Genomic DNA, 23,878 nt, shown 5'->3' on the forward strand with positions numbered 1-23,878 from the left:
TATTATAGTGATTTTATTGTTTATTTATATATTATAGTGATTTTTTTTATTTATATATTATAATGATTTTTTTTATATATTTAATAGTGATAAATATTATAGTGATTTTATTTTTTATGTATATATAATAATGATAAGTATTATAAAATGTTTGTGAATAGTTATGAGTAGAGATTGAAGTGAGTTTGTGGGTCCCATTGAAAATATTTTAAATTGTTTGGCATGTGAAGTATTTTCAAAAGTACGAAAATACTTGGAAAGTATTGAGGTACCTCCGTTACCCAAACACAGCCTTAAATAACCTCGTGCCGGTGTTCTGCTCTCCAGCTAGTCTTGGACCGTTATTGAAATTACGTCTCCACCCTCACATCCCTTTTGGGGGAGGTTCCAATTCACCCTTTAAAAAAAAAATTAATTAATTTTCTTGCACCCATTTCTCCCTCCTTTTTTTTATTCTATAAATTGCCTCCACAACACTCTCAATCACCTCTTCCCCCTCTCTCTCTTCTCTCCTCTCCCTCTGTTGTTAGATTTCAGGCTTTCCGGTTTCCTCTTGTAAGCTCTGAGGTTCTGTTGTTTGGGTCGAGGAATTCTGCCTCTTTTGCTCTGTTCTCGTTCTTTTTCTTTCTTTTCTCTTCATGTACTCGCTCGTGGGTTTTGCTCTTTTCCAGGTTTGGATTTCTGCGCTTTTGCTGCCAAATTTTGGGTTTTCCTCTTGTAAAACCTCCCATTCCTGACGGCTAAAGAGTCGTACTTTTGCCGAGATCTGCCAAACAAACTCTGTCCCTCATTTTGAATTTTGATGCTGAATATAGTGTTCTTAATGTTTGAGATTCATGTCTCCAGTTCTCAGTGAAATCCTCCGTTCCGGGTTTATGATCAATTCCTCACTCAGACGCCGGACCCACTTAGTTCAATCTTTCTCCGTCGTGTTCCTCTACTGGTTCTATGTTTTTTCATAAATAATCTTTCATCCCTGCCTGAGTTAATATATAACTACGTATTTCCTAACATACATATTTTATATATATATATATATATATATTATATAATCGTATGAATTAGCTAGATATTATCACGATTTTTGTTATCTGAATCCTGGGTTTTTTAAGTCCCTAAGTTTTCTTGAGTTTTAAAACGAAAGGTTAAAAAAAAAAAAAAAAAAAACAGAGGAACAGTTTGATGGCTTCCACCAGTGGAAACTCCTCAGCGTCTGCGCCAACCCAGAACTCTGGATCTGAAGGGGACGTGCAGCTTTTGATGGACCAGAGAAAAAGGAAAAGAATGCAATCGAATCGGGAATCTGCGAGGCGGTCTCGGATGAGAAAACAGAAGCAGTTGAATGATCTGACGGGCCAAGTGGCACAGCTCAGTAAAGACAACAACCAAATCCTCGCGAGCATCACCATCACCACCCAGCTCTACATAAATATCGAGGCCCAGAATTCAATCCTGAGGGCTCAGGTGGTGGAGCTGAGCCAAAGACTAGATTCTCTGAATGAGATCCTTAATTTCATCAACACCAGCGGCAGCGTGTACGAGCCAGATCAGACCCTTCACGCAAGCCTTGATAACAGCTTCATGAACCCCATGAACTTGCTCTATCTCAACCAATCCATCAGGGCTGCTTCTGCAGACATTTTTCAATACGAATATTAATCAGGACCTAAAAAGGGTTGAAACTTGATCAATCTATGGTTGGTTGTGTTGTACTAATCTTTTCTGGTGAAGGTTGTTCATGTTCTGTTGGTCTTAAGTGAGTGGGGAGGGAAAAAGAGAGTGTTGTTGTACTGTTGTAAAAGAACAGTAAAAAGGGTAAAAAGAAAGAGTTGAGTAAGCAGCAGCTATCTTCTTTGTAAAGCTCCTAGAAGTAGCGACTGACTTTCAGAGAACGGTGATGGTCCAGAAAGGAGAGGCCGAGGGGACCTGGAAGTTGGGTTCTTGCCTTGTCAATGGGTCCAATATAAATATGGTGTTAGGGCTTCTAATGTATGTTGTCTCTCTGGTTATATTAATATTAGTATTAATCTTCATGACTTGTGTACCAATTTTCTTCTCTCTGTCTCTCTGTCTCCTCTCTATTATATTAATGTTGATATAATGTTGGCCACTCATTTTTTAAAAAAAATTCTTTAATTAAAAGTGAAAATAATTAAAAAAAGAAACTAAAAAAAAAAAAAGAATAAATAGAGTACTGATCAAATGGTTAGCTGAATAGAACTGTACTCCATATAATATCGAGGTTAAGATCTCATTGCCCATTTTCTTAAATATGCTTTGAAATCCATTCCTTATATTTTCTCTGCTTTGGTGGTAATAGAATCTTTGATTTTGTCATTCTATATTTAATAAGAGTAGCGCTACTCTGCCGCTTGTTTGTCTACTTGGTGTACCATCTACTGTAAATTATATTTTTTTTTCAAATATCTTTTAAACATATTTAAATATTTTTAAAAAATAAAAAAAATACCAATACATTAATAGTCACTTCCTTACCTATTAAGAAAAAAATTAAATAAAATTAAATATATAAACAGTTAAAATATGAGAGAACAAAATAAAGAGGCATACTAATATTATTCTATTTAATAATTGACCATTATAAGGTACTTCAAATGAGAACAGAATATGATACTTTTCCTTCCATTCTTTTTATATTCGAATTTGCTTAAGTTAAGCTTTGATCAACTTTTAAAACAACAAAAATCAGTGTTTTTAACAGGTATTCCATGGCCATAAAGCTCTTTATGTTGCTCCCTGTCATTATCTTTTCTTGTATCTATGGAGGATATGCTCTGGGTAAGCAAATATGGAGGATATCTGGCCAAACTTTTGTTAAAAAAAAAGAAAAGAAAAAAATCATCCAGAATATGTTTTCGGTGGTGCTTACTGGCTGAGAATTACAAGAAAGAAACAGCATCAACTGCTTGAGAATTAATATTGGGTGAGCCTTCTTGCAGTCAAGCTCCCTTCTGCATCAGTAATTGTGGATAGGATGCTCAGAAAAAAAGAAAAGAAAAAAAGAGGGTATGCCTATTGGCACAATTACTTCATATCCACAGCCAAAAAATCTCCATCAAATTAATTGCTGCTAAATAAAGACACCCACCATTATCTTTATCATAATAAGTTAAATAATAATATCATTCAATTAAGACAAATTTTTTAGTAATGTTATATATAATTATGGAGTCCGCAAACGCTATGCAGTCGCTTTAACAAATAGTAGAATTTACTATTAAAAAATTAATTTATTTTTATATAAATATTATATTTATTCATATTTTTTAAAATAATTATACGTCGCTTACACACTCACGACTGTATTTATTATTTCTCCATTAATATGTGCCAAGTTTGTGTGTGCAATAAAGTATACTCCCTATATATAATGTCTAGAGTGCGTGATACAGCCTTTAGGTTGATTAAGGGTGAGTTTGGTTTTTAAACTCATCTCAACTCATCATTACAATTTTTTCAAATTCCAATACAAAATATAATAAATAATTTAACTTTTTCAAATCTCAAAATAATAATAATATTAAAAAATAATATTCTAATAATATTTTATCATCTCAACTCAACTTAACTCAACTCACTTCAACATCCAAACACAACCTAAGAAAACAAAAAATGAACATACCATTTTGTTTTTCCATTATTTCTTTTTTAAAAGTGTTATAGTTATAAGTAGATTGTATAAAATTAAATTTATAAATTTTACTTTATAATAAAAATAATTTTATAATTTAATGTATGTTATGATAATTTATAAATTTATTTTTATAAAATTCTTTTATGATTAAAGGCTTAAAGCGTCTCTCTTTTTTTAATCTGTATTAGCAACACTTGTATCCGCAATTAAGGTAGCTTACTTCTGCATTCATTTTATATTTTACTATAAACAAAGAATAAATGCAATCTAAAGTAATTGTAAACTATCTATTAAAATAAGAGAAAGGTAAAAGATGATCTGCGTGTCAACTTTCTGTACCAAAGTCATCGGAAAAAGGGAAGCTCGTGGTTTGCTGTTAAAACACAATGCGCGGGTGTGGCACTATCAACCAATCAAATCAAGTTAATGGGATGAGATAAGATAAATTGAGATAAAAATTAAATAAAATATTAATAAAATATTTTTTTAATATTATTATTTTAAAATTTAAAAAAATTAAATTATTTATTATATTTTATATAAAAATTTATTTTATTTTAAATATATATATTTAATAAATTACGTGATACCAAATGGTGATGCTACGAGACAAAATGAGCGGTATAACTGAATAGAAGCAATTCTCAAATTAAAATAAGCCAAAACATCAAATTTTTCGTGCACAATTTTTTAAAAGAGAATTTGCAATATCTATACGTAAACTTTATAATAATAAACTTGAAATGATAAGTTATATTTATTTTATAATAAAAAAGTATTTTATAATTTAACACAACATTATATCAAATCATATAAATTTATAAGTTTAATTTTATAAGATTCTTACGTAGATGAACTATTTCTATTTTAAAAAAATAATGTCAAGTGCACGTCGAGAGGAGGGAATGCATAAAAAAGTAACCAAAACCAATGATAATATTAAAAAAAAAAAAAAAAAGGAATTCAAGAAAGTGGGTAAATTTAGGTACACAATATATATATATGTGCTCATTTTTATTGAGAAATTTTATTTATAGTTTTTAAAAGAAGATTGTATGTACAAACTATTCATTAAATGAAAAAAAATATCATTTTATTAAGAATATTATTATAATTTTAAAAAATTTAAAAATAAAATTAACTAGACTTACAATACAGTTCTCATCTAAAAATTATAGATAACATTGCTCATTTTCATTTTTCTCACCGAGAGGATACCGACAAGGGGGAAACGAAGGATCATTAATGAAAAGGTAAGCATTAATTACTAAAGGTAAATGGTGCCAATTTTAAAAACTCAGTCTCTGAGTTTAGTTGGCAGTCACTACTAGACAGTGGTTTAGGGCAAAAAAAAATAAAAATAATAAATTAAAATGCCTCAATGTTATGCTTAAAGGTCGTGGGAAATGATATATATATATATATATATATATATATATATATATATATTAGCAAGACAGCCAGTTTGGGTCATTGTCGGTGTGTAATATAAATTCAGTATGGTCGGCGATGGTTTCTTGTAACGTGCAATTAAATATTGTAGGCATCGTATTAGAGAAAGATTGACTTCCTTAAAGATTGAATTGGGAAGCACAGCTAATCTAGCATTAAATTTCCACCTGAACCCAATTAATCATCCTTTTAGATGCTAATTAAGATTCATTTCTAATTTTTTAATCCAATGGTTTAAGCCAATATATATATATATATATATATATATATATCTTCCTATTACTTAAAAGCGTGTATAAGATGAACAGTAGTGAATAGTGCCGTCCAAAACCAAAACCACGCAAAACCAAAACCACGGCAAAATCACATAACGCGAATCGCATCCTCTCAAAAATATACCGAAGTAAATCGAAATAAAACCGCAAATCGCATCCTCGAAGCAAAACCACAGATGCAAAATCGAAGTAAAATCACAACAAAACCATCACAAAATTACACGATAAAAGCACAAAATCATCATAAAATCTTCACCAAACAGTAATAACACGGTAAAATCTTCAGCAAATCGCATCTCGTCCCTCTCGGCATCCTCGAAGCAAATCCACAGATGCAAAATCACAGCAAAACCATCACAAAAATACACGGTAAAACCACAAAATCATCATAAAATCTTCACAAAAATACCGCAAATTAACAAAATCACCACAAAATCACAAAAAAAAATACCATAAAATAAAAAAAATCACCACAAATTACGGTGGAGGTGGCCGAAGGGGAAGTGGGCGTCCGTGAGGGAAGGTGAGCATCCATGGTGGCTCGGCTGGGCATGAGGACGGCTACGAGAGATGGTCGGTGGCAAAAGGAGGTCCCGGTGGTGGTGCGGTGGCCAGAGGAGGTGGATCTCCGTCGTGGGTGTGGAGAACCCGTGCAAGAGAGAGGTAGATTTCGTGGGAGCAAACGGCACGGAGATGGAGGCCGAGCTCGCTGGAGGGGGATGGCCGGTGGGAGAGGAGGCTACCGTGGAGGTGGTGGCGCCGGAGGATGGCGTACGGCGGCGCACCAACATCAAACCCATTCGGGGCTGCGCACAACCGAGAGAGACGAAGAGAGAGCGTGAGAGAGGGAGACCGGTGTGGGGGGACTCGCCGGAGTGAGGTGGTGCCGGTGGAAGAGGCGGTGAGGCTCACCGACGTACGGCGGCGTCGGGCTGGGCAGAGGAAGATTCGGCTGGGAGTCACGCGTACGGGGCGAGAGAGAGAGGGGGGGGAAAGTGAGGAAACTGAAAGCGTGAAAAGAAATTAAAACGTATTAATGGCCGGAGTATTTCGTCCAAAAAAAAAAATATAGTGTGTGAAAATGATGAAGAGAACTGCTATATATATACACAAAAATAAATCTAAAAATGGATGTGCATGGTTTTATTGGATCTGTTATATTTACTTTATAATAAAAGTAATTTTACAATCTAGCCTACCTAATTAAATCATATCAACTTGTGAGTTTACTTTTATCTAATTTATTTGTATCTAATTAATTAAGTATTTCCCTATTATATTATATGCAAAAGTTACTTTTTAACTTATATACAGCGACACATTAATAACCATTAAAATCCTAATTATTGTTTTGAGATTTTCAAAATGATTTAACAATAAAAGATTAAAATACTGATTTATATATAAATAAATATTAATTTAATTAAAAATATTGAAATAAATTAAATAAATGATAAAATTTTATTAAATATTTTTAAAAAATTAATCTCAATCATTCATTTTAAATTCTTAGATTTGATCTAATAATAGAAATTTAAACATTAATTTAAATATTGATTTAAACTAATATAAAACAAATAATTAAAATATAAATATTCTACCATAAACTTAAAATTAACTTTAATTTATAAAATATTAATTTTTTATTATTAAGTAAAAGATAAAGTTTTACTGAATATTTTTAAGATAATAATATTATATCATACACTTAAAATCAACTTTAATTTATAAAATATTATTTTATCATCATTAAATAAAGAGCATTGCTATTCATAAGCCCATACACCACACACCAAGATTTTTTTATTTTTTTTAAATTTTTTTAAAGTTTTTTTTTTGTTTTATTATTCTTAAAATAATTGAATTATTCTACTCATAATCTACATATCACATATTTGATAAGAGAATAAAATTAAAAAAATCATAAAAATGATGGTGTGTGGTGTATGAGGCTTAGGAATAGAATTTTTCTTAAATAAATGATGAAGTTTTACTGAATATTTTTAATAGAAAAAAACTATCTAACTAATTTAAATTTTGAATATAATTTAAATTCTATAATAAATAATAAATATGAATAAATAATAATTTTAATTATTTTAATATTAAAAATTATTATTTATTTATTTTTTCAATTAAGCGGACATGGCAAACGTGCTTTGCACGTTAGTCACCGCTAGTATATATATATATATATAAGATCCAACATTAAATATTTATGTAAGATCTACTCTGTCTGAAAATCTTATGAGAATAATATTAACTATAACAAGATTTGGTGAAACAATTGAGAAGAGTCTATATTGGTTGCCAATACTTCAATTTGAATGCATGATGCTTCACTCCAATTTGAGTGTAAAACATAAGGTATTTTGATGGTAGAGTGGTTAAGAAAAATTAAATTTACTAGCAAAACAATCCAAACGTTTAATATTTTATACTAGACGTTTGGATAGTGAGATGAGATGATATGAGATAAAATTATTTTATATGAGTTGAATAAAATATTGTTATAATATTATTTTTTAATATTATTATTGTTTTACGATTTGAAAAAGTTAACTTATTTATTATATTTTATATGAAAATTTGAAAAAATTGTAATGATGAGATGAGATGAAATCGTTTCTCTATCCAAACAAATCCATTGATATCATCTTTGTTTACGTGTGCAACGTCCATTTTCATCCATAGATTATTACAATCGTTCGAGAATTTTGATTGAGGAATTTGCCTATTTAACTCTTTGTACATAAAATTTTGCTAAGCATTCAAAATTTAGAATTAAGATCCATAGAACTCATATTCTACCATATAGAACTCATATTATGACTCATATTGGCACAATAAGATCTCCACCATTGGTTTCAAATCAATCAATCATCCGACATCAAATAAATTTTACATAATAGAATACTAAATTTTATAATGTAGCTTAGATGTGCAATAATCTCATGCTTTAACAGCTATAACAAGTCATACATCTTTTCTCAATGTTAAGATGACGTAATTTTCTCAAATTCTTTTTTTTTGGCATTTATACGGTTTTGTACAGTTTTGTACGATTTTTGGAGGTAGAGGCTTCGTTTAGATGTTGAGTTGAGTTCTTTATGAATAATAGTGAATTGAGATGGTGGAATGAATTTTGTAGGATCCACCTAATATGATTTTAGATGTTAAGATAAATTTAAATGTATTTATAAAAAGTTAAAAAAAGTTATAGATCCCAAATATAAAGATGTGTTGAGTTGAAAAAAATTATAAGTTTTACGTGGACTTTAGTTGAATGATATTTAATAATTTATGATTTCTGTCTTTAGATGTTAAGCTAGGCTTAAATTTAAACTCAATTCCGATGAGATGAGATGAGTCAATATTCCAAACGAGGTCTGAGGTCTTCAGTTTACCGCCGACCGTTTAATTGGATTTAAAGCCGAAGAAAAGCCCATGCATGATCTTAAGAACATGGAATTACAACCCAAACAACTAAACAAGATGGTCGAAAAGAAGAAGAGAGAATTCTGTGTCATCAGAGCCCTATTTGTTTTATGTGATGAGATGGGATAAATATTAAAAATTTGAATAAAATATTATTAAAATATATTTTTTAATATTATTTTTATTTTGAAATTTGAAAAAGTTGAATTGTTTATTTTATTTTGTATGAGAATTTGAGAAAGTTATAATGATGATATGAGAGGTTTTTAAGGTTTTCAAAGTTTTGAGTTTTAATCTTGAAAGCAAACTAGGCCTAAGGGAAATTAAATTATTAATTATCCATTCTTCTGTTATGTTCCGACTTTGACTACTAAATTTATCATTTCAAAATTGATAACCTTCAAGCCTCATCCAAACTCACTCTCCTTTTAACCACCTGAACGTCTCAGGTGCCAACTTCTGCTAGTTTTGAGAAACCAGACCTTCAACTTGATCAAAACTCAAGACATCAATCAGGTAGGACCCTGAGCTTGCCTGTGCTTAACTAGATTTCAGAGTTGAACAATACTTGATTACATAAAAGGGTTGCCACAGCCCTCGATCCCCGATGAGAATGCTGCAAGAAAGTTCCTTGTAGCTTAAAAGTCATGGATTCGATATTTCATATGAAAACCGTTTATCCGAGTTGGTAGGCCTACTACAAATTGGTACTAATGTCTTATCCAGTGAACTTGCTTGTAAAATGAGCAAGGGTAGAGAGTGGAGACCAATTGGGTCAGTGGAGGACAGAACACAGAGTATGGTTCAGCTACAAGCAACATACTAATTAGGTCTGGGTGGAGGTCAAAACCAATGCGTGCATACATATAAAAGACAATGTGGTCGACCTATACACCCCATTATCCTGGAAAGCACTTGGAATAAGATGATAATTAGAATGGAGAATCAGAGATGTAAAGGCATGAAGTGTTCAAGTATCTACTATTCAGCTATCAGAACCCAGCTCTGAATTCACAAGTAGAGAGTTCAACAGGACTGGAACCACTTGACAACATAGCAAGATATTAACACGTAAAAACTATCACAACAAACGTAGCTAATTAACAATTAAAAGAGGATCCTGCCATGGCACAAGTATAACTTATCCATAAAAAGAAGTTCCATCTTTTGCTCACAAAGTAGGTTGTACAATAAAGTTAACTTAATGGAAACACAACAGAATTTGATCTTATGCTTTCCCTCCTTTAATCATATGGAATTTGAATATATGCAGCATCACATACAAAAGGGATGTCAGCATACATACCGGCAAGAGCACAACGAATGCATTCCAATACAGTGAAAAGGTACGCAAATGCCACAGCTGTCCAGAAGTGCATCCCCACTTTACCCCAGTAGACAGCAAGCGGCATCCAACGGCTTACAGTTCCTATCACCTGAAGGGCAATCTCCAACAACATGCCCATTACCACATGAAATCGAAAGAAGTGAGGCCATTCCTTTCTTCTCACCACTCCAAGATATGCTACAAAAAAATATGCCATCAAGAACCAGCTCGGCAGACTCCCAATGGCTCCAAGAAATGGGTATGTTAAGAATTCAAAGTCTTCCAGGAAGGGGTGCAGGTGATATGCCGTCTCAGCATACATCCATGTCTCATGAAGTGGCATTAAATAGGGGAGGCATGCCAATGCCCTCCACCACCATCTTGGCTTCTTGGTCATTGGAGGGTAGCGGAAACTGTATGGAACATCCTTGGATGCTCGAGGAGTCATATGATGTTTGAGTCGCCTTGGTAACAAGGGGAGTGCACGTAGAAGGCTACCCTGATCCCCACTTAAAAGTGGGATTGAGGCAGCCGAAAGGTGAAAGAGTGGCTTACCTATAATTAAGAACTAACATATCAGAAGTCATTTGAGCTGCTCTAAAGAATTAGATCATCATCAGAACGATAAATAATATAGGCTACAAAGAATACAAGACAAGACGTTCATGTGTCTATAGCCAACCAAGACTTACCCTCCTGGCGAGATCCCCGTGAACTCAAGCTTGGCAATGTGGCCATAGCAGGCAGACAAGGAATGCATGTGGAAAATGAGCCACGGGCTATGGTGGGTTTACACACCCTGGAATTCATAAAATCACGCCCACAGGGCATAGTGCATCCATTTACCATCATAACGAATTACCTGTTAAAACAAATATCATAAGGAAAAAAAAAAAAGATCAACAAGCAAACTAGAAGTACATCGATTCTCTTTCTATATATACACCAGAAAAAAGTTCGACGAAACTAAAAAGTCCATGCAGTTGAATTTGAATGCAATCGCTGGGATTCAACGAAATTCCACTGGCGGATTCCCCTCACCTTATTGAACCCAAATTTTGCAAGAATGAAATAAGTTATCGATCTACAAGCTTTCAAAACTAAAACAGTTTCAAAGGTCCAAACTTTGGACCAATACCTTCTATTCACCATCGCATCCCAAGTTCTCTCCCTGTCTACCTTCCCAAACCGTAATCGAGAAAATATATACACATTCCGGTAAAAGAAAAGAACAAAAGAAGTAACTCAATACATCAACAATGACTGTACGGGGGAAAAAAAAAATACAAAACCCCATTTTCATTTCTGATCATAAAAGTAGAGAAATTACCTCGAACAAGGACTCGACGAACCAAAGTCCTCGCAACGGTACTCTCTTCTGAAGTTACTATTACGGTTCTCCACTAATCTTCTCTATGTTTCATCGTTTGCGTCTCTGTCGTTGAGGCCGGAATTGTGTGCCATCGAGTGAGCCCTTCCTCCCTCTCTGTTTCTGTACGTTGGACTAATCCGAAACAGCGTTATCCGTCTCGGCGTCTCCTATGTTTGTGGTATAGGGTCGATGTATTTTTTTTATCTCGATCCATTCACATGGAGCCCATTGGGCTATTGGGGCCCAAATGTGCCTTCGTCGTCTTCTGCAGAAAAAGCGGTACAGAGTCGAACGCGTCGTGCGCACTGCACGAGGTGGAGAAGAAAGCAGCCATGACTTCCTGCTTTTTCATTTTTTTGCTGCCAAAGAAAATAAAAGGACTAAGAGAGAGAAAGAGATAGAAGTTAAACAGAGAAACGTCGCACAATTCCCCATGGCGTTTCCCTCACATTCACACAAACACATCGCTACAGCCTCCATAACTCCGTCGTGACCATCGGCGCCTCCTCTATGCCGCCAAAACAAATCCGCAGGCCGCCGTCATATTCTCACACCGTTTGAATCTCTCTCTCTCTCTGGCCTCGCTTGGTCCTTCGCTCTTGCGAGAACGGAAAAGCTCTCTCTCCAATCGTTCTCCGAATCCCTAGCTTCAGACGGTACGTTTCACTTCAAGCATTGTTCCTGGTGTTTGTGCTACTTGGTGTTCGCAAAAAACCTGATTCTTAGACAGTTTGAAAGCACTACGTTCCCCCCCTCCCTCTTTATGCTTTCTTTCTTCAGATTGATGGAGGAATTTTGTTTATAAGTTGCGATTTATTGGGGGTTTCTACAGGAACTTCCTGCAATTACGTAATGCTTTTTCGTTTTGTTCCGTGTATTTATCTATTTGCTTACAAAAAAAAAAAAAAAAAAAACTATTTGCTTACATATTTATTTTATGACAGTATCGATGTGCTCTTGACTTTTATTTATTCCCTTTGAGTTCGGAGATCTTGCAATCAATTTATCTCCGAAAATAAGGGATTTCCCATGTCTTCCCAATTACTTCAAAACAACTAGGCTTGACATTTTGGTTACGAGTTTCGAACGGAAGAACTGGATAGGAGGTTTATGGACTTTAAGCTTCTTACTAATTGATAGTGACGTAAATCTTACTCTAAACATAGATGGCAAATGCTTTACCATGACTTTTCTATAAGATCAATTTTATTAATGATCAGAAAGGTACAATGCAAGTTCACAGGGAGTATACTTCCTGTAAACCCAAGTAGAAAGTGAAAAGATCAAGAAGTCCTGAAAAGTGAAGTTAGAGAAACATAAACGGGGAACCATCCCTAAGTATAGCATATTAAAGAATAAATCTTTGAGATACTCCATTGTCCTTGTGCTGTGAACATGAATGTTGATATGCTTCTTGTGAATGCTGAGGGCGAGAAAATAGTTCGACCCTATACTTTGTTGAGTCCTTTGTAGTTTATTTTGGTTTACCTCCTTCCATTAGATATCAGTTTCTGAAAGGGCTTACCTTGCCCATCATTAAATTTTCTTGACCCGTTTTTTTTTCGGTCTTAATTCTAGCTTGATGTTGACATTTTTGGGCAAATCAGGATAAACTAGTAGTAGTCCATTCTACACTTTGTGCCGTCTCTTGCAATCTGAAGCTGTTGCCGTAGGTTTTCATCATGGGTTCAGCTTGTTGTGTTGCCGCAAGGGATCAAACTATACCCCACAGAGCTGGAGGTGAAGCTCTGCATAGGAATCCCATAGATTCACCATCATGGAGCTTCCGGTGGGATAGAGGGCATGTGGCTGGCAAAATTGAGAATCCGTCATATCAGGTGTCCCATGGAATCAGCAGGAATGTAAGCATGGAGCTAAAGGGATCTTTAGGTTCTGAAAGAGGTAATTTGTCTGATGGGGGAAGCCTTATGGAGAATTTTGGAACACCCACCTCTCTGAAGTCTCCTGTCCATGAGGGAGTGGATGTGAATCTGATGACTCCACATTCAGGTAAATCCCTGGAATGCATAGTTTGCCTGCAAGGCATTGTTTGAAGGCATCAAAGTGAATCACTTCAGTTGTTCTATCTTTTTTTAAAATCATACTCCAAACTTTTTTTTGCTTTATTCACTCCTTGTCTACGCCATTTGAGCCATTTTGTCCTAGGAAACTAGTTATTTGCAGTAGGGGCATCGTGTTGAATTTCCACTAGCCTTTGACAATGCAATTTAGCTGAAATTATGTTTTCCCTGACACTAGATGATGAAAAAGACACAACAACATTGCAGTATATAGGGAATATTATACATTTTATTTAAAATGGAAGTTACAGTTGATAATTTCTTAATAACCATCTAAGATGCTTTGTTTAGACAGAAGAACATGTGCTAAGATAAGTAAAAAAATTTATTGTAGAAACTACAAATACAAAATTATAGTCTATCTGTACAAAATGTGACATTTGCCCCTGCATACATAAAATTTTTTATATGTTATAAGTTTCCATCTGCCTTCACCTTTTCCCTTTGCGTCATAATCATTTCTTCGTTTTTTTTTTTCCTTTTTCTTTCAAGCAAGGGGCTAATGAGATTTTACTTCTCTTCATAATTTTTGAGATCATATAAGCTCGAAACCAACATACGATATGTCTGAATGGATCTTTTTGTTTTCATGAACTTTGCACACTTCTGTTTATCCTGTTATGGGAAAAGCAAGAAATATTTTTGATAAGTATATTTGATAAGATATATCATGTGCACCTTACACAACGCATGTGTCCAATTATTTTGCTATGGAACAAATTTAAAACAATTGTGTAGCATAGTACATACTATGGCATACTTTTTCTAATGTTAGTATATCCACAAATCAACAATGAATATCCATTTCAGTAGCCATGGATTTCAAACGAAGCGAATTCTCACTCAATCAGGTATCACATAGGAAATAAAGTGCATGAGTACGAATGATCTTATTGATATTTTTGATAGGTAAAGAATGATCGTATTATCAGATTCACCAAACCAAATGCAATGGCTCAAATGGTATAAATTATAGGTTTTTTTTTTTCAAAAAAACAAATTATACTACTAAAACCTGAGACAAATATTGCTTTCCCAGAATTAGTTCTGATATGTAGGCCTTTCTCTATGTGTAAAGACTAATGTTCCGAGTGCACTTTTAATTTATTTCTGATAAATTTTTGTCATTCAAGTTTTCATTACTGACAGACAACAGAAGAAAAATTGAGTGGTCTGTAAAGCTGTTCATCATTTGAAATCTATAATGGTGCCATGACTCGTAATAATCTGGATCTAATGGTGCATAATCCGTTGGTTTGACTTCACACGTCCATCTCATTTAACACTACAATCAGGCTTCCCCATTTTTATTTCATAATACACTGTCAGATAGTGATTTCGTTTGTGGATTGATGTCCTTTTGTGCGTGCATCCTCTGTCCACTGATGTTCTGGTTCTTGGTGCAGATCTGTCCGCAGCAAGCATTTTTTCTGCAGAGGTACGTTTGAAACAAATGTGATCATGTTTAGTGAGCTTTGCAGTTGGATTCCTAGTGCTCAAACATTTTCTTTCCTCATTCTTGGATTATTCCTAATTTTTTTTATTCTCTCTTAGGTGAAGAGCATAGCAGAATCACCAGAAATTGCAGATTCAGCTGCGCCAAATCTTTCTATTTTATCCATGATTTCAGCTTTTTCAGCACCGTCTGTTGATTACCTGCCTACCCAGTCTTATCCAGTTCTTCCTAACGCAACCCCATCAAGACGAGCCCGTCGTTCGCCAGGATACCAGCTGTTGAGACAGGTCTCTGATAGTCGGATCTTGCGATCGAAATCACCAAATAACAACTCAATATCTGAAGGAAGACCATCTTTTGTACTCTCCACTGGCAGCAATGACTTAGCCACAGGATCTCAATTTGGATCTTCTGATGGTTGGTCTATCCGCACCTTTTCTGAACTTGTGGCCTCTTCACAAAGAGAAAGGTGGTCTTTTGACAGTGAACACTTTGGCTCTGGCCGTTGCAAGATAAGTGGATCTAGCAGCAGGTTCTCATATTCGCCCTCTGTAGAATTACATTATTGTGGGGTCTGCTCAAAGCTCCTAACAGAGAGATCTTCATGGAGTAGCCGTTGCAATGAGGTCCCAGTGGCTTCTGTGTTGGTCTGCGGGCATGCTTACCATGCCGAGTGCCTGGAGACTATAACAGTAGAGGCTGACCGGTATGACCCATCTTGCCCAATTTGTATGGTTGGAGAGAAGGAAGTCTCAAAGATGTCCAAAGCAGAGTCAAAGTCCAAGAACCATAAGAAATCCAAAAACCGGGTCGTGGATAGTTACCTCGATGGTGATTTTGATGTTTTTGATCGCCAAAAAGATTCTGAACATAAAGGAAAAGTTCCCACGATGGGATCCAGTTCCAGCACTAGGAGCTCCTTTGCCAAGCCATTCTTGAGGAGGCACTTCTCTATTGGGTCCAAATGGAGTAGGTCCCTGTCAGAGAGCGACTCTGCCAGGAAGAAGGGTTTTTGGGCAAGGTATCGCAAAGATTAAGCTCCTAAACAGGAAAGTGGTGAGAATCTCTCTCATTTAAAGACCAGCATTTTAGGAGTTTTCTTCTTCAACGTAGTGTGTTAGCTTCGCCACTTACAAAAAAAAAAGAATTTGTAGTATAGCTTGGCTAATACATATAGTTTTTAGCTATTATTCCCTTGGAGGCTGTTAGCAGTGGAGCAATCACCGTATCCTGCGTACCGGAAGAAGCCGGCCACTTGGGAGGGTTTATAATTCGTTTTATGATCATATTTATAGCCCTCCTTTTGTGCACTTTGTCGTGGTTCGGTTGAGTTCCATGTAGATGTTTTGTTGAATTTTTCAAGCCACTAGCCACCCACCCCCACCCCATATCTTCTATTTCTGTAGTTAATCCATGTTGTAACTGTTGCACTTAAAAGAATGCGGTACAAATTAATAGGAAAATTGACTAAAATATCTCATGTTCTACAATTTGGGATATTAATAATTTTATTTTATACTTGATAGATAGTGTAAATAGCCATTTAATCGAAATGAAGACTCAACAATTTTTTAGAAAAATTAATTTAGATAATCATTTCGGCAATAATTCAATTATATTTTCTTTGAATCAATTTATTTATCATTAAATTTATTTATGAATCAATTTATTTATCATTATAATCAATCTTATGCGTTCATTTATCTAATAGGATAAATTAGTTGATTTTTTTTTTTTTGTCCATCAAAGGTAAGTCAAGATGGTAGTCCTTATGATAAACTTGAGAAAAATTCTTTTCATCAGTCACTATTATACTAAATTCTATGAAAAATATTTACATATCTAATGAAAAACACCCTAATACCCTATGGAAAAGCTATAGGTGTGGAATGTGAGAATGAATAGTGGCTTATGAATAGTAAATTCCTTTATTATGCCTCAAAAGTTTGTCTTCTTTTTCTTAGAAATCAAACAAGTGTAGCGCGACATTTTTTACCATTCTTTATACAATTCTTATACATTTTTTTTTTACAATTTTTTGTACAATCATGTTTTAAGATAAGAGAATTAATATAAAATGATGTTATTTTTATAAGTTAGTTTACAAAAATGTTCTTAATTGAATAATGTTACTCATCATCTCAACTTCTGTCAACCTTTCATCATCTTATGATGTGCCATTATGTGATGAAAAATTATTTATTACATTTTACTTGTGAACCTATCATCTAACACCACATTATGAGATGATGGGAGTTGGGGATGATAAATAGATTTTTTCCAGACATTAACCCATGAAGAGATCTACAACCAATTAACCAGCTAAATTGGTAGAGAGCAAGATCTTTCTGAACCACGGTTTATAATCACAAGGCATGTTCATTATAAATTACTGTACAACAATATTGGCAAGTTAGCATTAACTCTGGGCAAAGTGAATAAGAAGATTGCAGGATGGAAGATGAAGATTCTCTCTGCTGGTGGAAGAACTATTCTGTTGCGTCATGTTTTATCTAGCATGGCCACCCACCTGCTAGCTGTTTTAGATGTCCCCAAAATGGTGATACGTAGCCTGAATAAGCTTCTAAGCTCTTTCTTTTGGGGTGAATCGGGAGGCAAGAGCAGGAGGAAATGGATTTCTTGGAAGCACATATGTACACCTACGGATGAAGGTGGTTTGGGTATTAGGGACTTTGGGGATGTTCAGGGAGCCTTACACATGAAACTTGCCTGGAATCTTATTAAGGGCAACTCTCTTTGGGCGGAATTTTTTAGAGGTAAATATGTTAAAGGAAATCACTTATCCCTCCTAGAGCCTACTAAAGGGACCTGCTTTTGGAAAGCTATTGTCCGTAGTATTCCAGAGGTGATAAATAGCTCCAAATGGATTGTGAAGGAAGGTAATATCTCCTTCTGGTATGACAATTGGGACAACGAAGGTCCTCTCTATGCTCAATTTCCTGTGACTGAGCACCCATTGATTAAGATAAATGAGTGCCGCATTGAGAATGAGTGAGATATTTCTCTTCTGAACAGTTTAGTGGGCCATCAGAAAGCCAATAAACTTTATGAGTTTTTGGCTAGACGGAAGGAGGGTGAAGATGCGCTTGTTTGGCTGAAGGATAAGGAGGGCAATTTTACTACTAAGAGCGCCTGGGACTGTATAAGGGTTCGGGCGCCCCCTTTACCCTGGGCTCAGTGGATATGGCATACTAATCTTCCCAAGAAGATTTCCATCATGATGTGGAAGGCTACTAATAATTGTCTCAGTGTTGACGAGAATATTAGTATGGTGGGTGTTTCAATGGCCTCTAAATGTAATTGTTGTCAAAAGGGTCATACTGAGGACTTGAACCATGTGCTCTGCACGGGGGATTTTGCTAGACACATTTGGCGTCTAGCGGCCTCTCATCTAGGGGTTCATATGGCCCCTTTCTGCACTTGGAAGGATCAAATTAATTTTTAGTTTTGTCGTGCGGGTAAGTCTTCACAGGTTAGAACCATCTTTGGCCTTCTGCCCTCCATTATTTCTTGGAAACTTTGGGAGAGGCGCTGTAAAGCTCTGTATGAAGATAAGGCTCACTCAACAGAGTCGGTTTGGCACGCTATTAAACTTTGGCTCCGGCGCATCATAGACCAGATCATGAAAGTGAGTTCTCTTTCCACCCAGGACATGAATATTTTGCATAGACTGGATATCACAGTCTTGTTCCCTAAGCCCAAGAGGGTCCGAGTGGTAAAATGGCACTGGCCCCCTCAGGGCTGGGTAAAACTCAATACCGATGGTAGTAGTTTCGGGAACCCTGGAACCTCTGGCGCTGGGGGTGTTATTCGGGATGAGGATGAGAGATTACTTCTGGCTTACTCTGTGCCCTTGGGTTTACGAGAACATTTTAATAGTCTGGAGTATACAGTAACTCACATTTTTCGTGAAGGCAATGTTGTGGCTGACTTTCTAGCTAAGTGTGGGGCTGAAGGTTTGAACTCTGATTGGTCTGATATTCACATGCTGCCTAGCCTATTGAGGAGTCTTCTCCGCATGGACAAATTGGGTATGCCCTACCTGAGGATATCATAAGTCTCTTGCCAAGTTTGTTTTGCGTTATTTGCTTGTCTAATTTTGCTATCTTGGTATTTGCGTCTCTTTGTTCTTGTGTACTTGGCTTTTTGCAGGTTCCCCTCTTCGGCTTTATCGGAAGTAGGTTATATATCTTTCTTAAGGCTTGTACTCTTTATAGTTACACTGGTTTTGATGCCTGGGTGCTCTTTTTCTAGATTTAGTTTTTTGTACCTCCCAGGTGTCTTGATTGTAACTACGGTTTTCCTCCGCCAAAAGTGAGGGCAATCAATAAAATTGGGGTTCCGTCCTCTTTAAAATATATATATATATATATATATATATATATATAGATAAGAGCATGTGGTTCATGACCTCCTGCCTCCAGCTTAGCATTGTGCAGAATACTCCTATTCGATTAATTAATAATGATTAGACTGTGATCAAACATTCTCAATGGCATGTCAAGGAAAAAGATCAGCACTACTTCTAGACACGAGATTGGAACATTTTGATAAACCGACACACAAATTAAGGTTGTCATGCGAGTCCCAGTTTTGGGTTACCCCGCATCTGTGTTTTCTACCACACTTATAACAAATTTACCCAGAGCTTCGATTTCTGGCCTCCATGATCGATGAATTCCTTGATCATCTTCATGATCTTCATGTTTTTACGATGAATATCATAATTTCTTACCTAAGCAACCCCAAGCGAGATTGAAGGCAATGAATCTCGCTCTCAAGCTTGTCCATACTTTGGGCTGGAGATGATAAAGAGGCTAAGACCGGATTTTCGACCTCAACTGCATCGTTTTCAAGCTGTCGAGCAGTTTCGGCCGTCGCATATGGTTCGACAGTAGTCTCTGCTTGCTGAGGAGGCAACTGACTTGCTGGAAACCATGGATGATATGCTTGGGTAGGGATCAAGGCCAAGGTGGCCAAGACAAAAGCAACTAGGGCAAACACGTACGTGGATCCATGTCCCCTATAAACAAAATCCAGAACAGCAACTCCGAAGTGGGCATATGACAAAGACAGAGGAGCAAAATTAGTCGCATACAATGTCGGGCGCCCAACTTGGTTGCCCATTTTCATGTATAAGCCAGAAATAGCAGTACCCACTGCGGCCAAATGCCAAGTTTCTGTCTTTAAATTTGATGTACGTGGACATCCCATAAGGTGAAGAAGCAACTGTCCATGGTTAGAAAAGATGGCAGAAAATTTGTCAAAACGACCAGTATTATCACCAAGAAGCTCCATGGTCAGTGTGATCAACTCGAACACCCAGGCCAACACTGCAGTAGCCCTAAAGCTTTTGCGGATCATGATCAGTAAACGTTGGATGATATTCTGGGGTGCCATCTAGTACTACCCAATTACACCAGAAAGTAAAAGTTGGATTAAAAATTGAGGTTGAAGAGCAATAAGAAATGGAAGAGCAGTAAGAGCACATTATAATTTTTTAATGGGGATGGTTTGAACTTTGAAGGTACGTAGAGGATTAATGATGGAGAAATTGGGATTATTCCGCTGAGATTCATGTTGTCCGTCCGTCCATTATATATTCATTATCACAAACCATACGTTTAGCGCATGCACTGAAAAGACTGAGAGCCCTTCTTTCCTATATATGCCATGTCTCAGCTTTTAGCTGTCCAAAGCATGTTGGAGGAAAAAGAGTAGATATTGTTATTGATATAACACTAATTTGGTATATATAATTGTCTAGGAAAGGATGTAAACTCGATCGATCTTCTTACATACATTTAATTCTACATGAATATTTGGACTGTGCAAAGTTAGTGAAATTAATGGAAGAAGCCTTATATAAATAACACTTTGATTCATGCTTTCCCAAAACATTTCATTAATTACGCATTTCATTAAGTGTACATGTGGGTTTACAACTAGTTCTTATAAAATAAAAATTATGGGTTCGGAACTATATATCTGATCTTTTTCTTATATGGACCAAATTACCCATCCATAAACCTTTTATATCTTATATATAATAAGTGTTAATAAGCAGGCATCTCTTGGTTTATTTATTTTTTCAATCTACCCCTATTTTTATATTTGTTTTTCCCTCTATGTTCTTTTGTTTAATTTTTTTTATCTTATTTCAAAAAAAAAAAAAAAAAATTACCTTTTTTGCCCATACTTTTGTTTCATTTCCCTTTCCTGATTTGTTTTTCTGTTTTACATTTTTTAACTTGCTTTTATATATAATAAGTGCCAATATGCAAGTAGGTCTTGGTTTATTTTTTTTTTTCTTTTTGTCCCTACTTTTCTATTCTTTTTCCGTTGCTATCGTTCAATTTTTTGTCGTATAATATTTTTTTGTCAGGATTGCCCTTACTTTTATATTTATTTTCCCTTTCTATCATTTTGTTTTCATTTCTACAATTTTACCCTTTTTTTTTTTTTGGGATGTCTATGTTTTTCTTTCCATTTTTACCCCTGCTTTATTTTTTTCCCTTAAGCCTTATTGTCGTTCTTCATCTATTTATGCTTTTGAGCTAGCTTCTATAAGATTTTGGTTTTTTTTTTCCTGTTGTGCTAGCTTCTATAAGATTCTGGATTTTCATTTCTTCCTGTTTCCCACCGCTTCCATTGCTTCGTATAAGAATAAATTTTTTTACTCTAATTTCAACTGTTTTGCTGTTATCAGATTCTGATTTTTGTTTTTAGTGTTCTCCACCGCTTTCTGCTACGTATAGAAATTATATCAAAAAATATAAATATCAGCCTACTGTGCATATCAGCCGCCGCACACTCTCTCTATTGAGTGAAAAAAAAAAAAAAAAAAATTTACCTGTGGTGTGCTGCGGCTTCCGGCTGATGCACAGCACAACCCAAATTATATTCATCTTCTTTATATCCTACAGTTTAGCACTTATCAGATTCTGGTTTTGTTTTTCCTGTTCACCGCTTGCCGCTTCGTACAAGAGTGGGTTTCATCTCTTCGTTCCCTACTATAAATAGAGTGCTCTTATTTCAACTTTCACAAATTTGTTTCTTAGCTCTGGGTTCTAAATTTGCCTCTCAGCTCTACAGTTTTACAGATATGTCTTTTTATGTTCGTTATTCCGTTTTTTTATGTTCATTATTCTGGACTAAATATTTCTGACTGTTTCTTTAGTTATTTATTTATATGCAATAATTGATTGTTAGAAATAAATAAATAAATAAAAAGAAAGACCAACAATAAAAAGTTACATTAATATTTGGAATAAGAAATCTAAATTTAGTTCTGAATTTCGGAATCAACTCGGTATGCTTCCGTTTGTATTTGTGCTCAGTTAAATATTAACTTTTCTATGCTTTAATAAAATAGTACACATACATGTTAAAAAAAAGGAAAATGCTACATGCCCCGCTGGGGGCTCCCGCTGGGCATGTAACATTTTTTTATCTATTTATTTTAGTTTTTTTAATATAAATATTATTAATAATTTTAAATATTTTAAAAAATAAAATAAAAATTATAATATTATTAAAAATATTTTTTTAATCAAGAAATAGAATAAAAAATAATATTTATTTTACTTCGTGATTAAGGAAGTATTTTTTAATAATTTTTTTTTACTTTCTGATTAAGAAAGTGTTTTTTAATGATATTTTAAATTTATTTTATTTTTTAAAAGTGTAAAAAAAATTTATATAAAAAATAAATTAAAAAAATACACATAAAAAAGTACATATTGAGCCCAACAGGAACCCCAGCGAAACTGTAGCATGTCCATTTTAAATATTTAAAAAAATCATAATATTATTAAAAATACTTTCTTAATCATGAAGTAAAATAAAAAATTATAAAAAAATATTTTTTATTTTACTTCGTAATTAAGAAAATATATATTTTTTTACTTTCTGATTAAAAAAATATTTTCTTAATAATATTTTAAATTTATTATTTTTTTAAAATATTAAAAAATGTTAAAAAATTTATATAAAAATTATTTAAATAAAAAATATATAAAATAATCCTACAGCCCCCAGCGGGAGCCCCCAGCGGGGGCTGTAGCATCACCCTAAAAAAAATAAATCACAAACTAAAAACAAATTGTACCTTAACAGAATTAAAAAATTTTAGTTTGAATAATTTCAGACCCAATACTTACAATCTAAAATTAAAACGTAAATTCATAACATAATAAACATATACGTGACAAAGAAAGTAGACATTACAACTAAAAAAAAGTACAACTACAAATAATAACGTAAAAACTAGAAATTATAGCTACAAAAAAGAATAAATAAATCTGCACATCTGACTAGCAAATAATATTACCATCTCAGACAAAAACATCTCATATTTCAGATTTGAGATAATAACAAGTCTAATAAATAAATAACGGATCCAGAGATGTACAAAAAATTCCAGCTTTTACAAACACATGTTCTAAAATAAAAGAACAAACAAAATCATTCAGATGTAGAGAATACTTGTTGAGATCCATGAACATCTGTTAAATTCTCTAGGAAACAAAATAAATGGAGGAAAAGAACTATATGATCAATAACAACAAAAAGAGTTAAATAATAATAAAAAAATAAGATAGGAAATTTGTAGCCCAACAGACCTGAATCAGAACTTCTCAGATTTAGAGTTAAAAGTATAAATATTTTGAAATTTATAATGATAAAAAAATTAAACGGAGGGATCTGAGGTAAAACCTCTTGGATCTGGAATTAAATGTAAAAATATTTCGAAGTCCAAAACAAAATATCAAAATTATAGATATGCACAATAGAAAAAA

The 23,878-nt window shown here is 34.4% G+C and overlaps 3 protein-coding genes across 5 annotated transcripts; 2 read left to right on the forward strand and 1 right to left on the reverse strand.

Annotated features, from left to right (window-relative positions):
* The first annotated feature begins 1,036 nt into the window (after positions 1-1,036).
* Positions 1,037-2,038, forward strand: LOC118349267 (bZIP transcription factor 44-like). The gene has a single exon (XM_035693250.1). The coding sequence runs from the start codon at positions 1,183-1,185 to the stop codon at positions 1,657-1,659; it is 477 nt and encodes a 158-aa protein (XP_035549143.1). The 5' UTR covers positions 1,037-1,182; the 3' UTR covers positions 1,660-2,038.
* A 7,861-nt stretch (positions 2,039-9,899) lies between these two features.
* Positions 9,900-11,694, reverse strand: LOC118349268 (protein TIC 20-I, chloroplastic-like). The gene is made up of 3 exons (XM_035693254.1): positions 11,478-11,694; positions 10,840-11,009; positions 9,900-10,702 (listed from the first exon to the last, which is right to left on the reverse strand). The coding sequence occupies exons 2-3, from the start codon at positions 10,997-10,999 to the stop codon at positions 10,065-10,067; spliced, it is 798 nt and encodes a 265-aa protein (XP_035549147.1). The 5' UTR covers positions 11,000-11,009; positions 11,478-11,694; the 3' UTR covers positions 9,900-10,064.
* A 78-nt stretch (positions 11,695-11,772) lies between these two features.
* LOC109015934 lies at positions 11,773-16,109 on the forward strand. Of its 3 annotated transcripts, none has more exons than XM_035693252.1 (4): positions 11,773-12,175; positions 13,098-13,529; positions 15,007-15,038; positions 15,155-16,109. In XM_035693252.1, the coding sequence occupies exons 2-4, from the start codon at positions 13,202-13,204 to the stop codon at positions 16,091-16,093; spliced, it is 1,299 nt and encodes a 432-aa protein (XP_035549145.1). In that variant the 5' UTR covers positions 11,773-12,175; positions 13,098-13,201; the 3' UTR covers positions 16,094-16,109. The 3 variants fall into 3 exon arrangements, with proteins under 3 accessions (XP_035549145.1, XP_035549144.1, XP_035549146.1); XM_035693251.1 differs by having other exon boundaries at positions 13,127-13,529; XM_035693253.1 differs by having other exon boundaries at positions 13,193-13,529.
* Positions 16,110-23,878: the final 7,769 nt, after the last annotated feature.

Source organism: Juglans regia, chromosome 8 (assembly GCF_001411555.2).
Source record: "Juglans regia cultivar Chandler chromosome 8, Walnut 2.0, whole genome shotgun sequence".
In the NCBI taxonomy this organism is placed as follows: domain Eukaryota; kingdom Viridiplantae; phylum Streptophyta; class Magnoliopsida; order Fagales; family Juglandaceae; genus Juglans; species Juglans regia.